The sequence below is a fragment of the Thunnus maccoyii genome, chromosome 5, assembly GCF_910596095.1.
Source record: "Thunnus maccoyii chromosome 5, fThuMac1.1, whole genome shotgun sequence".
Taxonomy (NCBI): domain Eukaryota; kingdom Metazoa; phylum Chordata; class Actinopteri; order Scombriformes; family Scombridae; genus Thunnus; species Thunnus maccoyii.
The window spans coordinates 8,061,609-8,076,138 of NC_056537.1; the positions used below are offsets into that span (position 1 = coordinate 8,061,609).

The following is a 14,530-nucleotide window of genomic DNA, read 5'->3' on the forward strand; positions in this document are numbered from 1 at the left end:
TCCATAATACACAGATAAGACGAGGTGCCGCTTACTGTATAAATACTTGGGAATTTATGTGGATTCTGTCTTATCTTGGAGTACACATACACAGTAGATTACATCTGCGGCAAGACAACAGCAAAATCATTTTCTTAAGAGAAGACTGAGATCAATTGGAGCAAACACAAAGACCTCAATACGAGATCTCTGAACGATAATTTCTCTGAGCGTGAAAGTTCATTGTTGACCCTGGAAACTGTAGTTTGACCCAAATAAAATAAATCTTAACTCGAGGCGCTTGAGATAGGTAAACCCTGTTTCTAATCATTGGCATTGAATGTGAATGGCCTCCTTGATCTGATGGAAGACAGTGAGATGTGGTCAAAAGCTTCAGGAAAAAAGCTAGTATGTAGATTATCTAGAATGTTATGAATATGTTAAAATACTGTTACTCATGTTTTAAAAACACATATATTTAAAAGAATATTGTCTTAAGCTGATATCATTACATCAGGTCTCTCTCATGTTTTAGTGAATATCTGCTTTTGTCATGTAGCAGAAGATTAAAGGGTTCCATAAATTTGATTTAACAATTCACATTCATTCCTCAATCTAGCAAACTGATAAATGAGAGGGTGAGTTCAGAAGGTGGCCAGGAAGTGAGATGTGAAGGTTAAAAACTGTTGTCGGACTGGCAGTTTAATTATTATAATGATTTATTACAGTCACTGAATGCGCTGCAGCTGTTTGTTTGTACATAATATTGCGCAGTACTTGAATGCTTGTTTTTTCCATGTACTGTATGTAACTTTGCTTTTTGCTTCAACAAATATCAGAGGGATCTAGAAGTAAGGTTGCGACTCATTATCATTTACTGTTGATTATTTTTGAATTAACTGATTAATAATTTAATCTGTTTAATGTCAGAAAAAAGTGAAAGATGCCGATACCTAATTTCCAAATGGGTTGTTTAATCCGATATAAAACAGAGAAAAGCAGCAAATCCTTAGAGAGCCAGCAAACGCCAGAAACAATTAAAATAGTGGGTGGTTAATTTTCTGTCAACTGACTAATCAATTGACCGGTTCAACAGTTAAGAAGGGCACTTACGCATGTTTCTCACACCTTTCCAGCTTAGTGGAGCTACAGGATAATGACAAAGGACAGAGCTGAGGGCTGTTGGGATTGAACCAGCTGTCCTCTACTACCGACAGGCATCTCTGGTTGGCTCTCTCACTTTTTGTGTGAATGTGTTTGTGTCTTTCTTTTCTCCCTCTCCCTCCTGCCTTCCTTCAATCCCCTTCAGTGAAGCCAGTCATGCAGACGATCCTGCAGGAGGTTTATCCCCTCCTTGGATCTGATCGGCTCTGCTCTCCCCGCCTCCCTGTACCAGAAGCCCCCCTGCTGGGAGTGGCTGCGGGGATAGGGAGGAGGAAGACCCATCTGTAGGCCCCTCAGGGGTGAGAGAGAGAGAGAATCACACATTACGTCTGTGTGCATGTATGTAGGTATGAGTGTGTGAGCAAACACGAGCATGAGTCACAAATAATGCAGAAGTTAGAACATATTTAAACAAACAAACGTCTTACGCACACAGTAATATTTCTGAAGGGAGGTATGTGAGAGTGGGTTTAGCCGGCGGAGGTGGAAGTCGTCAAACAAACCAAACTCATACTTTCGTCCCACTTGTCCAGAGGGAGGACATAAGGGGGGGATTATTAAAACAAGCCCAGGCGAAGAAGAACTAAGTGTGAACGTTGGGGACAGACAAGAACAAAATACCAAGCAAATAGCTAAAGGCAGACAAACAATCTGGCTGCTGATGCTGTTGTAACGTCTCTGATGAGCTTATCAACAGTTCTGAGACTCACAGAAGTTGATTGTGTTGAGTGTCTGTGCTAAAACCAAATAACATAATGTTGGTGTTGTGATTCATAAATGGTATTCACCTGGCATAATCTGAGACAAATTGTGATCCCTTAGCTCGTTACGCACGCAAACAAACCTCAGAGGCTTTTTTCCCTTTCCGGGTGTTTATAAGAAGTGATGAAACTAAGACTGAGCCACAGCACCTAAAATAAATATCACGACTGATTGTTACATTTATCTCAGTAACGATTAATCAGACTTTTAGGTATTTAACAGGAAATTCAAAGTAAAATATGGCTCCGTTTAACATATCTTGCGAATGTCAAAACACTTTTATGACTTATGTTTTCTCTTTATCTTATTAGCCGGATCTTTTAGACATTATTTCAACAAAATGCTTGTGTAACAGACTGCTGTGTCTGAAACAAGCTGACCCAGCTTCCAAAATGTGGTCAGGAAGCACAGAGGAGGCTGCTTTACAGGTCCGGGGCTAAGATGTAGCTAACTTCAGGGTGAAACCTGTCAACATACTGTACTCAGCTGCTGGTAAACAAAACTAGCGAACAAAACTAGCTAACTTCACTTACTGAACATCTTCTGTCACATTTACAGTTTACTGTTAACATCCAGCAGCCTCACCACGTGTCTTTCTTTCCCGCACACTCGCCTCACACAAGCTGCATTACGCTGCTGTTTTCTGACTTTATTTCCATTTGGCTTCGTTTTGTCCTGTATTGTGTTGAATGAAGCCAAAGTGTGCCCATATGACCGACAAAACACCTGCCCACAGCTGCATATCTCCAATGCTTGAGTCGTTTTGTCTTCGACACACTGGACACATTTGGGTAATGACATTGCTTTGAACTGCAGGTGGACAGCCTGTATGAAGGAATGAATTCATCGAACGTATCAATATGACTAACATCAGGTCAGTAAGAGAGAGTCATAATTTTAGATTTCGGTTACTTTTAGATTAATTGCCTGGTCCTACCTAAAATGATTGGTCAATGAACAGAAAACTGACAATTTTGATCAATTAATCATTTGAGTCAAAGAAAAAATGTCAAACATTCACTGGTTCCAACTTTTCATATATAAAGATTTGCTGCTTTTATCTGTTTTATATCATTGTTAACTGAATATCTTTGTGTTTTTGACTGTTGGCGGTGTCCTACAGCGCATTATAGTGGAACTCATTCAAGAAAAACATGCAGAAGCGTGAATACAGACCACAAAGGCCATGCATTAAAGAAGTGAGTCAACTATGTAGATCATTAACTAGTAACTAAATAGATCACGATACAAGATGTGTCAGGATCTGTTGATCTCCCTGAACATTGGACAGATGAACTGTATCAGCTCTGTGTTGTTTGCATCAATGGTCCTGTTCACACCTGGCACTGACACATGTCTTGGGTGATCCGATCACAAGTGGACAACTACAATACATCACACCTGGCATTAGAAGTATCTCCACATGCATCTCGAGTGACCACTTGTGATCGGATCTCACGTCCCCGCTCTATATGCAAATAAACATGTTCCATTTGCAAAGACCAAATGTGTTGTTGTTTTTAACTGGCGGGAGGCAGCAATGCACTTCCTGTGCCTAGTCTGCCGGAAATTAAAAGAAGAAGAAGTTTGCAAAGACCTTGGCACACAGGCAAAATCAAAACTCTTCAGCTCAAATGGAAATCAGACATCGTGTTTAATGTGTACTCCATCCATCAGAATCCATTTTGACTGTTGTTGCGGCTTCTTCTTGTTGTTTCACATTTTAATATGATGCCATTGGCGCACGAATGAGTATGTACTTCCGCTTATGCAGAAAACGCCAGTTGAGTAGGCGGTCCTTCAATGTGATCCAGGACACATTCACGTACACACTGCTAATAGAATGTGGCCATATGTAGACCACCTCCGAATGTGATCTAAGCGATCGGATCTCAATGCATCCTCAATGCCTCTTGGGTGCGTTCACACCTGTACTTAGAGCTGTCCACTTGTGATCGGATCACCCGATACACATTGTAATGCCAGGTGTGAACAAGGCCAATGACTGTGATCAGCCAGAGAGTCGATCTCTGGTTGATCACAGTCTGCTGAAATCCTCCACTAACCAATGTCCTCGGGGACACCCTGCTCTGAGAACTTGGGTTATCACCATTTGTTGACATTTTATAAATAAATGAAACGAGAACCCAATTACTGGAAACAAAAATGTAAAAAATGTTTACCTTTCACACTTAATCCTTAGATGAATCAATAGTGGAAGCAATTATTAGCTGCAGCTCTCTCAAGGAGTTGAAGATTTGTTCCACTAAGTGACCAGCATGTCATTTTAACAAAATATTATTAATCTTACATAAGAGATGAATAAATGTTTCAAGGGCTTCTGACTTTGATCTGGTGAGGTTGTTTTGATACTAAACCACAGAGGATATTTTTTTTTAAAAAGCACCAAACATATAAAAGCAGGTAGTTATGAACGACATCAATCCACAGTGAAATACAACATCACCAACAGACACTGTCCTCTTTGAGGAATAAAATTGAGCTTCTTCTGTCAGAAGCTGTTCCCAAGAACTCTGTGAGCATCCAAAGACAATGAAAAACAATGAAAAGCACGCCGAGACGCAGGAGGAGCTGTGTTGTTCTTTTTGTGAGTAATAAAAACATGAAAAACATTTTTTGGATAGAAGAGGCTCCAGAACAGACAGTGGTGGAGCCCTGGGGGGCTGTTATATAAACATGGCCTCTAGATAAATAGTCCTCCTTTGGCATGAATAGGATATTGGATTTCAAGGTTGTTATTGCTTCACCTTGTTATTTCTGTTGAAGAAATACCATTCATAAGCCAATTAAAGGTTTGGAGAGGAAGACAGATCAAAGGCCCCCATTGGGTAGAAGAAAAGCTCTATGGTGCAGTTTTCCTTACACACCTGAAGTTGGTGGATATAAAAGAATCAACAAATCACCTGAAGCTCTTTGTCAAGCTATTACTGACATCAAGATGTAAGTGAAACCTTTGCATATGTTTACCTTTCTATTTGGTACGTAACAAGACTGTAATGTCTGTCTTCATTGTCTTGGTTTAGACCTGCATGTATTGTAGGATAAACCCGTTTAAAGTCACATTACACATTTTTATGCTTATGAAAAAAGAATTGAGATCTTTTGAGTGTTAAATCTTTAAAATTTAAATATGAATATACCATAATATGTGTATGTCATTATAACTTTTTTTTCAATTAATCAATTTTCAAAAAAGCAGAGCACATTTCTGGCAAAAGTCTAGTGTATAAAGTGGAAAATGGTCAAAAAATGTCCATCACAAGTTCTCAGAGGCCAAGGTGATGCTTTTAAACTGCTGTTTTTGTCTGACCAACACTTCAAAGCCAAAAGGTATTTAATTTACTATGATGTAACGCAGAGAATATTTGGCATTTTTAGTTATCAAAATTGTAGACAATTTTCTGTACTATACTATACGACACTATATTTTAATACAGAAAGCAGTTTCCCTGTCCACTGGAGCTGAATCATGATACTGTTTTTATTTTGGTGGCAACTGGGTTGCAAAACTGCAAAAGTGCCTTTTATAACTGAGCTCAAGGATTTTCCTGCACATAGTTACAGTCGACACAGTCAGGCATCAGTCACTGTAAACAGATCGCTATGAGAATCTAAGGACATTTTCAAACCTACAGTTCGTTTGCGTTTTGCTCTTCGTTTGGTTTCTTTTCATGCATAGAAAAATCCACACACTCGAGTGCATTTGCCGTGTTCAGATCTGCCCAAACGAATCGCAGCCAGGTGGAAAACCAATCAAGAGTCCGATTCAACCAGACTAAACAGCACAGGTCTGAAAACAACCTAAAATCGCTTCATTCTGGTCAGGCTACAAAACCAGGTGATGGGAGCAGCTGTGTTTATATGGTAACTGGTGAAATCTCCACTGGTGGGAATTATACAGTTTGTATTTTATTCTGAAATCAGGAATAAATCGACATTGCTTGATATCAAAGTGGAAAGTAAACTGATTGACTCTACGAGAACCTTCAATACAGGACCGTGTTACAATTTCATCACCTGTGGTTCGTCCATCTTTGAAGCGTAATGAAAATGAACACATTTTTGGAAAAAATTTGTTTTTACCTTCTGTTGATGGTTGTTTGCCTTACAGTGCTCATTATGTTTGAGATTGGACGAAAATGCTTCACAGCTTTCAAACCAAACACAACCTCACAACTGCCTGCTAACAGCTTGATAGCCAATTAGACTCCTCAATATGTTTGAATTATAAAAAAAAAAAAGAGAGAACGTGTGACATAAATGAAAGATGTAATATTTAAAAAAGAAAACCTTTAACCAGAAATTCAGAAACACAGTAATTGCCAGTTTGATTTATTTTTCATGTGCCACCAAAAAGACACACACACACACACAGCCTGAGTCACACATCACTGCAAAACTCAACAGCAGATCAGGTCTCATTCACATGAATTTTAATTAACAACGTCTAACAAGATATTTTGCAATAAGCCTGCACACCAACAGCATTTCCTCCAAATCTGAAACTGCTTCCACTGCTTCCTGTTTGGAGTAAAGCGATTATCATCACCGGCAAAATAAACAACCCCTGACCTCTTTTATCTGCAATGACACATTAATCTCTCAATGGCTCATAACAGAGAAGTCATGAAACACTAAATCCCACTGAGGGTGTTTAAAGGACATTACGGGAACTCAAAACAGCTGATTAACGACCAACTGAGTGGACGAACTTAACAGTTGCTGTCAACATGTTGTTTTTCAATCCTACACAAGCTGTAGGATAAGTACCGTCCTAAATATGAATATTCAACAAACAAGTCTTAAAAACAAACCCACACATACAGAAAAAACATGTCTGCCAACTGAGTATGTTGAGTATTTCAAGTCCAAATGTGATGTTGTAGATAAAATACAGTATATTCCCCTGTGTTAAGTCTTAATCTTTGTGTGTTTGATTTGCTGCATTTTTTAAAGAACATCATTTTTCATATTTGGGATTAGGGAGGATGTTAAGTCAAGTGAAGTCACAAGTCATTGGTTTTAAAGTCAAACTTTCTTGATTGAGTTTAAAGTCACCAGATTTGTGACTCGAGGCCAAGTGGTGACTCATGTCTTTACCTCTGTGTGCTGTTATTTGATGGTTCATTCCTCTCTATACCGCAGACAATAAGCCGAACCGTGAAAAAGCCGCGACGCTGCTGACTGTCGACAACAATGGAGGTGATTATACGTTTTCTTCACCGATGCAAAACGTCAAGGTCAGAGAGGAAGAGCTTTGTTTACTCAGCTTTATGCTTTCACATGGAAACGTCAGCCTCAATAGACCAGAATGCAATGCAACCGAAAGACATGGAGTCGGCTCTGCAACTTCAATTATAGCAAAGCTCGAGCATCTTTATTTGAAGGTTTGAAGTTGTTTCGCCTAATTATTGGTATTCGCAGTCGACGGACGTCAAAGTGAATGTAAATTATCAATTATTTATTGAAGCGATGAGATCCTGTAATGCCGCCCAGCAAACCCAATCAACATTTCTTAAAAGCAAAGTATCAAAGGCTCTCACAGCACAGTAAGGAGTGGTTTTAGATGTTCACATCACTTAATCACGCAAATGGATCCAATAATGATAGATTTATTTAAAAAGACACTACATATTTAGCTTTAGAGTGGGTAAAAATATTAGAAACATTTTGCAGTATTACACAGTAAAACTCAACAGCAGAACAAACTACAGCCTCCAAAATGACCATAGAGATGAATGAACACCTCTCTAACACAGTGCCAGCAAAGTTGGACATTATAATGTCCATAAAGACAGGATTTATTGCAGGGCTGTTGTATTACTGTTTGTAGGGACAGAACGTGGAGGGAATTTTAGAGGCGGCACGGTTGTTGCATACAAAGTCGACGCAAAGTCGCCTGGACGACACAAACCGACGTGAAAATGAGTTGGAAAAGTTTCAACTTGAGCGAATATTTTGCGATTATTCCGAGAATCTATGACCGTACTTCATAAACTTACAGACAAAAGAGGAAAAAAGAAGAGAGACTGAAGGGAAATTGAGTTCCCTGTGACCTCTGAGTTCAGTCAGAGGCTGAGAGACACTCCCATACACTTTGGCTGTGCTTCAGTTTCTAGCTGTACAGTTAATACACTGACTGTTTTGGGTGAATAAACACAGACTGCACAAACAGTCTAGTGGTTAAACTTGTGCGAATGACGTGAGATGAAAAATTCTGCTCTGCTTTCTGTCTGTCTTTGGACTAAATTAGTTTTTAGCTAGACAGAACCAGAGGTCATGTCATCTGTATTTTACTTTTTCTGGGAATTTCAAGGCCTGAAGTGTAGTTTGCATTCTATAATTAAAGGCACACATGATTGATGTGTTTTTAAAAGATGGGTACCAATATTTTTTAACAATTTTGAGCCAATATAAATGACGGAATACATGAATTAAAGGGACAATTCAACAATTTACAGAAATTATCCATGACGGAGTAGAGAAAAATCTGTTAGGCCGTCATATAGAGAAACTCTGGCACATACAACTATTTTTGAATCAATAAAGAAGTGCAATCTAATGCAATCCAATATATTTTGAATTATATTGAAAAGTCTTCCTAATATTTTGTCCACCCCATTAACATACCTGAAGGTGGTAAAATATTAAGAATATAAAGCACTCCAGTACACCAAAAGTAGATTTCATGGCAGAGCTGTTGTATCAGATCACATTAGATTGCACAGGTGTTCCTTTTAAAGTGAGTGTAAATATTAAGTGCATAGCTATAGCTGGATGCAAAACATTTTTCGAAGCATTCTTGGATAAGAAGGAAATAACTGGAGAAAGTACACAGTAAGTTGAGATAAAGTGGGTATCACATAATAAAATTCACTGCATTTTTTTGTAGAGTGTAGGATATTAATAAAAAGCATCCAAACAACTTGCATCAGTGCATGAAAGTACTGTAAGTATATGAAAAATACAGTAATTCTAGGTAATTCTAAAACTTCCTGGAAATTGTTTGAGTAATTTACAGGTATTTAACAGGTAATTGTTAGGACATTTGGTACATATTAGTTGGTTTAGTTGGTAAAGCACTCACTCATTATAGGCTATTTGGGTTCATATGTAGATTAATCATTAACACATTTTCTTAATAAATTAGACTCTTGACAAGATATTTCTTTGGCAGGGTTATGTAATTTGGTAGTATAAAGGGAAATGTGCTCATTATAGAATTTTCAAGAAGCAATCAAGTATGTTAATATGTAGTTTGACACAAAACTACACACTGAAAACTAAGTATTCTCTGTCAGTTAAAGAAAAAATACCAACTAAACACTTCTTAAAGTCGTTTCTTTTCATTTGTACCGACTTGCACCACCCTCTTTGTAAACTATCCTAATGATTAACCTTAATACCTGCAAATTACACAGGTGTTCCTCATAAATCACTCAGTGAGAGTAAATATTGAGTGCATAGCCATGGCTGAATGCAAAACTGTTTTCAAATGCATGAAAATACCGTTACTATGATTAAAAACACATATAAAGGCCTGAATGGGAAGAGACATAACATAATAAACATATACTAGCTGATATGTGCACCTGCAATAATTGAAAGCAGTGGGGTCATTAGAGGGTCAGCAGGTTAGTCCCAGCCACACACACACACACACACACACACACACCCATTTAAATCCACGCTGTCCCTGCGCTAATTAGTCCTGCTAGTGGAGGGGAATTAGGCAGGAGCCATATTAAGCTGCACGGTAACTTCACGTAAAGCGGCAGGTAGGTGACTGCAGCAATAACGGAGACAGCGACAGCCGTCATGAAGCACTTACTTGATGAAGTAGCTGGCCCCTTCGTCCGTAAATCCTTCCTCCCATCCCTGCGGCAGGTCTGAAATGAAACCAGACGACACACACTTGTTCGTGACACCTGAAAGTTTTCTCCCCTCGGGTTGGGCCCGAAATGTACACTTGAAGTTGGCCGCGCACACACACATGCACACACGCGCACACACACACACACGCAGTAAAGTAAACATGAGGGCAAAATGAACACAGGTCAAAAAGCCTTAGCTGGCTACCTGAGCGGATCATGTGTCCGGAGTTTACCGGTTCACCGGAGCGGGGATGGAGCCAGGTGGTGGTCCGCGCCTCATCGCTGCCGCACAGACACACACACACACACACAGAGAGAGAGAGAGAGAGAAAGAGAGAGAGAGGGGAGAAAAACACCTGTTACATCGCCGGGAAGGAAGGAAGGAAGGAAGGAAACAGCAGCAGACCCCGCCAACTCCCGTTAAACCGAGAGAGACGGTGCGATAAAGCGCTTATTATCCCACTCACTTGATGAAGAAGACCCTGCCGTCCCTGCACACACCGTAAGACCAGTGTTCAGGTAAGGTGTCCCGCCCGACAGGCGCCGCCATGATCCGGTCTGAAGTCCTATTTCATCTCATTCCCTCTCGGTGGAGTCTCCCGGGAGCTCAACGATCACTGCCAGGGCCGGCGATGCCTTCAGGGACTCCTCTGAAGCCCGTTCATCCGAGTACTGAGTGTCGGAGATGAGCTGACATCTCAAGAATCTGAGCAGCAGTAAAAGTCTCCTCCAGACGTGGAAAGTAACAGAGCACATCTTGTTTACCTAAGCATTATATGACCTATTTGTACTTTAGTTAATTATTTCCATTTTATGTAGTGTAATGCTTCTCACTCAACCACATTTCAGAGGGAAATATTGCACTTTTTGCTCCACATTTTTGTTTGACAGCAATTATTTTTGCAAATTAATAATTTACACACAAAACATGATCTTGTTTTGTAAAGTATGATGCATTGATATATATTAAACCACCCAACATTATATAAAGTAGTCCAAATTAGCTCCAAATCAACCAGTTACAGCTTTAAAATGTAACCCATTACGTAATCATTAGTAATAATGATACCATAACATAATTCATAATAATATAGCACTCTGAAAGGGGTCATGCTTTTAAATGATGTGGTTTTAATGTTTATTTTACTAAAGATTCTGAGTAATTCCACTATTGGTCTCTTCACTGTCTGGACAAAAATAAGATTTTTGAACCACAGTTTGTTGCATGAAGTGCAAATGATGATGCAAACCACACTTTGTGTTGTTACATGAGATAAACTGTTATATTAGCAATATACCTAGAATATACAGTGTATGGTGCTGGAAATTTGGTTTTAACATCTATATATCAGCCAATGAAATTTTCCACATGCAACATGACAATAACTGAAATGCCTTCTATGCTGTGTTCGTTATATCATATCAGTACATTAATCGAAGGGCACAAAAGGACATTTTCATTGAAGAATGTCTGATATTTAATCAATTAATGACTGTGTTTTGGCAGGAAGTTGTGTATGGGTAAAAAACATGTCAAATATGTACCATCTTTGCACACGGAGCAGTAATTTATTGCTATATGCGTGTGTGTGTCACTTGACATCACAATCTGGGGGCGGGTGTCACTCAAGTGGAAGAGCAGGTTTGTCTTTAATCATAGGCTTGGTGGCTCAATTTGCCACTCTTCCTGATTCCACATGTCAAAGTGTCAAGACATTGAACCCCCAATTGCACCTGATACGTGTATGTGAGGGAAAGTATGGAATTTTCTTTGGACAAAAGCATCTGCTAAATAAATGTAATATAATGTAAAAACTGACCCAAAACATCAATTAATTTTGTGAGGACTAGTAAAATAATTCCTAATGAATGGCACAATGAGCTCACTGAAAATTAATATCGCTTAATAAATGTTTAAATCCTTCCAACTTTTCATTTGGTTTTTGCATCAAATGTAAAAAGTGCTTTTCCTGCCCTGTAATCAGTGGTTTAAAAATATAATACCAGTTAAACTCAATTATATGGCGGTTTCCACACCTTGCCACACCTGCCATACCGGGTTTTGGTGGTTGGAGTTTTAATTCACTGAAGTTGTTTTTCATAAGGTTTTCTTATCTTCTGGAATAAAAGTGTATTGCAGAATTGTCTTGTCATTGTTTTAATTCAGTTTGAATCACTACATGAAGATAATGCATGTCTTTATTCAGTCACTGTGTTAAATATCAATACAGGAAGGGTTACAGTAAGCTACGCATAGTTAAATAACTTAAGTAGTTTTACATGTATCAGTAAATTCTCTACCTTACTGTCTCATGTCTGCAACTACATGTCAGTGGACACTGCCTCTAGTCTTGTGGGTAACTTTTGGAGGTTATTCATGTCAGACTTTCATAGTTACAACATTTCTGACAGTCCTTAAAGGCAACATAAGAGCCACTTCTACAGTGAGAAAATACAAAAGAGGAGCTGCTCTGTTCTTCACGGTTGAAATTGGGGAGAGTGAATTAAAATAAAATGTGCTGATTTGGGTCTCTCCAGAATATGTGCCACCTCAGTATTTAGTTGATCTAACAAGTAAGGGTCTGATTATGTGATAAAAGACTTCATTTCACCGATTAAGAGTCTCATTAAGAAAGGCTTTGGTTTTAATTACTCTGCACACACTGTAATTCCCATCCAAATCAACCTGCATGTTATTGGACACTTAATTTATAGTGGCATCATTAGCAGTAGAGTTTTATGTATGTATAACAATTTATATTACTTATCTTTATCACAGTTCCACTTTTCCCATAATAGTGGATGATGTAACATGTTTACAAGAACCCGACTGATATGGACATTTAAGTACACAGCATTCAATGTAAACATTCCCTTAAATGTGGATTTTAAAGAGTTGTGTGAAATGGCTAGTAATATTTTACAGTTGAACAATAAACTTTACAAAGATGATGCTAATGGGACATCCTGGAGGCTTAGGGGTTCAAGATGCTGACCGTGTAATCACACTGTCCCTGGTTTAAGTCTAGACAGGGAACTTTTTTGTTGCATGTCATCCCTTCTCTCTCTCCCCTCGATTGCTGTCAAATTGCTGCTTTCTGCTATCAAAAATTAATGAATAAATAAAAGGCAAAATTCCCTTAAAAACAGAAAAAAAGATGACATTAAAATTTGAGAAGTAAACTTCACTTGGAATTCAGTCATTAAAGTATCTAATGATAAAAACAACATCTTACTTTAATTTAGTAAACAGTCAAAATACAACTATGAGAAACTGGTAACACTTGACAAGCCTCAGAATTTCATCATAATTTCCATGTAAGTTTCCTGGAAAGAACAACTTTGTCTCAATTTTCTCTATAATAAGCACCGAGTTCTTATTATTTACCTGAGCAGCCGTTGACTTCCTTTCTTTCAAAGTTCTTTAAAACTTTTACAAAAAGATCAACCCTCCCACCCCTACTATCACAGGGTTAGGGTTACTGTTTGCTTAGATTCGGTGGTGCATGCAATGTATATACAAAAGTCTAGATACAAATACCAGAAATCCACATCCAGTACACGGTACCTGACATGTCAAAATAAAGCAAAACAAGATGAGACAAGTTAAACAGTACAGAACAGTACTCAGAAAGCTCTACGCCACGGGGCAAAGACCACCGCCAATACAGAACAAGGGGGAGCAGTGTGAAGAGAGAAGAAGAAAAAAAACAAAAACAAAGAATGTTAAAGGACGGGTTTGCAATTTTTCAGTCAGGTGCCCAAATGAACATTGAAACTGGTTTTTCTTGCTGTAATCATTCCTCCTGTTCATATTGGCCATTAGAAGATACCTTCATAATGCAATTACAATGTAAGTGATGGGGGACAAAATCCACAGTCCTCCTTCTGTGCAAAAATGTAGTTAGTCTAATGAAGTAGATCTCTTTCAATGGTACAGTCTTTTTAGTGCCAAAGTCCCTCTTTTTGTTACTATACGTCCACCGTATGCTTCATATAAACCTTTAAAGGCATTTTTTCACAAATGACTGTGTGGACACACTGTGGATTTTGGCCCCCATCACTTATATTGAAAGCACATTTAAAGGGGATCTTTTAATAGCCAGTATGAACAGGAATTTCTGCTCAGAACCCCTGAATGTGTATTGAATTTTTTTCAAGCTACAGATTTCAGATTACATCTCTAATCCAGTGAGAAATTGCAGGTAAAGCAGCTTCTTTCCATCTCAAAATATCAGGTAGCGTTCCAAAAGAGCAGTAAAAGCAATGATGCTATGAACCCACAGTTGTGAAGAGAAGAGCTCCATGTAAACCCAAGTAAATATTAAATCATCATTCATTTATTGGGAACTTTATTCACCAAATATGGCTAACTGTATGCTCGCCTGCAGACAAACATGACATTTTTGCATGTTCTGCTGACCTGCTGTGCACTGAATACAAGTCTTGCATGAGAAATTCATTGGAATTAGTTAATCGGGGGTGTACCAAGTGAATACTGTCTCTACAGCTGCAGCGTTTTCCTAGGTATTATTAGTATTAATATTATTAATATATAAATCACATGGTTCTGCCCAGGAAAGTTCCCTGGAAATTATCAGGAAATCACATACCTGTAAAATAAACTATAAACACTGCATCTGTCAAATAAAACACCAATAGCAGTACGTCTGTGATAAGCCAAAATCGGCCTACTGGTATGTCAGCCTGTCGACTTGTAATGTTTACAT

General features: G+C 38.5%; 1 protein-coding gene across 4 annotated transcripts in view; it reads right to left on the minus strand.

Moving 5' to 3' along the window:
• The window catches only part of LOC121897966 (pleckstrin homology domain-containing family A member 7-like), a 144,247-nt gene extending 133,582 nt beyond the window's left edge, over positions 1-10,665 (minus strand). Inside the window, exons 1-3 of one of the 4 annotated variants that reach the window (XM_042412795.1) lie at positions 10,268-10,660; positions 10,006-10,082; positions 9,758-9,815 (exon numbers count right to left, since the gene is read on the minus strand). In XM_042412795.1, coding sequence (XP_042268729.1) covers positions 9,758-9,815; positions 10,006-10,082; positions 10,268-10,350 — 218 coding nt within the window. In that variant the 5' untranslated portion in view covers positions 10,351-10,660. Of the gene's footprint in view, positions 1-9,757; positions 9,816-10,005; positions 10,083-10,267 lie in introns of all 4 variants that reach the window. The other 3 variants (XM_042412793.1, XM_042412789.1, XM_042412791.1) reach the window with 3 other exon arrangements.
• Positions 10,666-14,530: the final 3,865 nt, after the last annotated feature.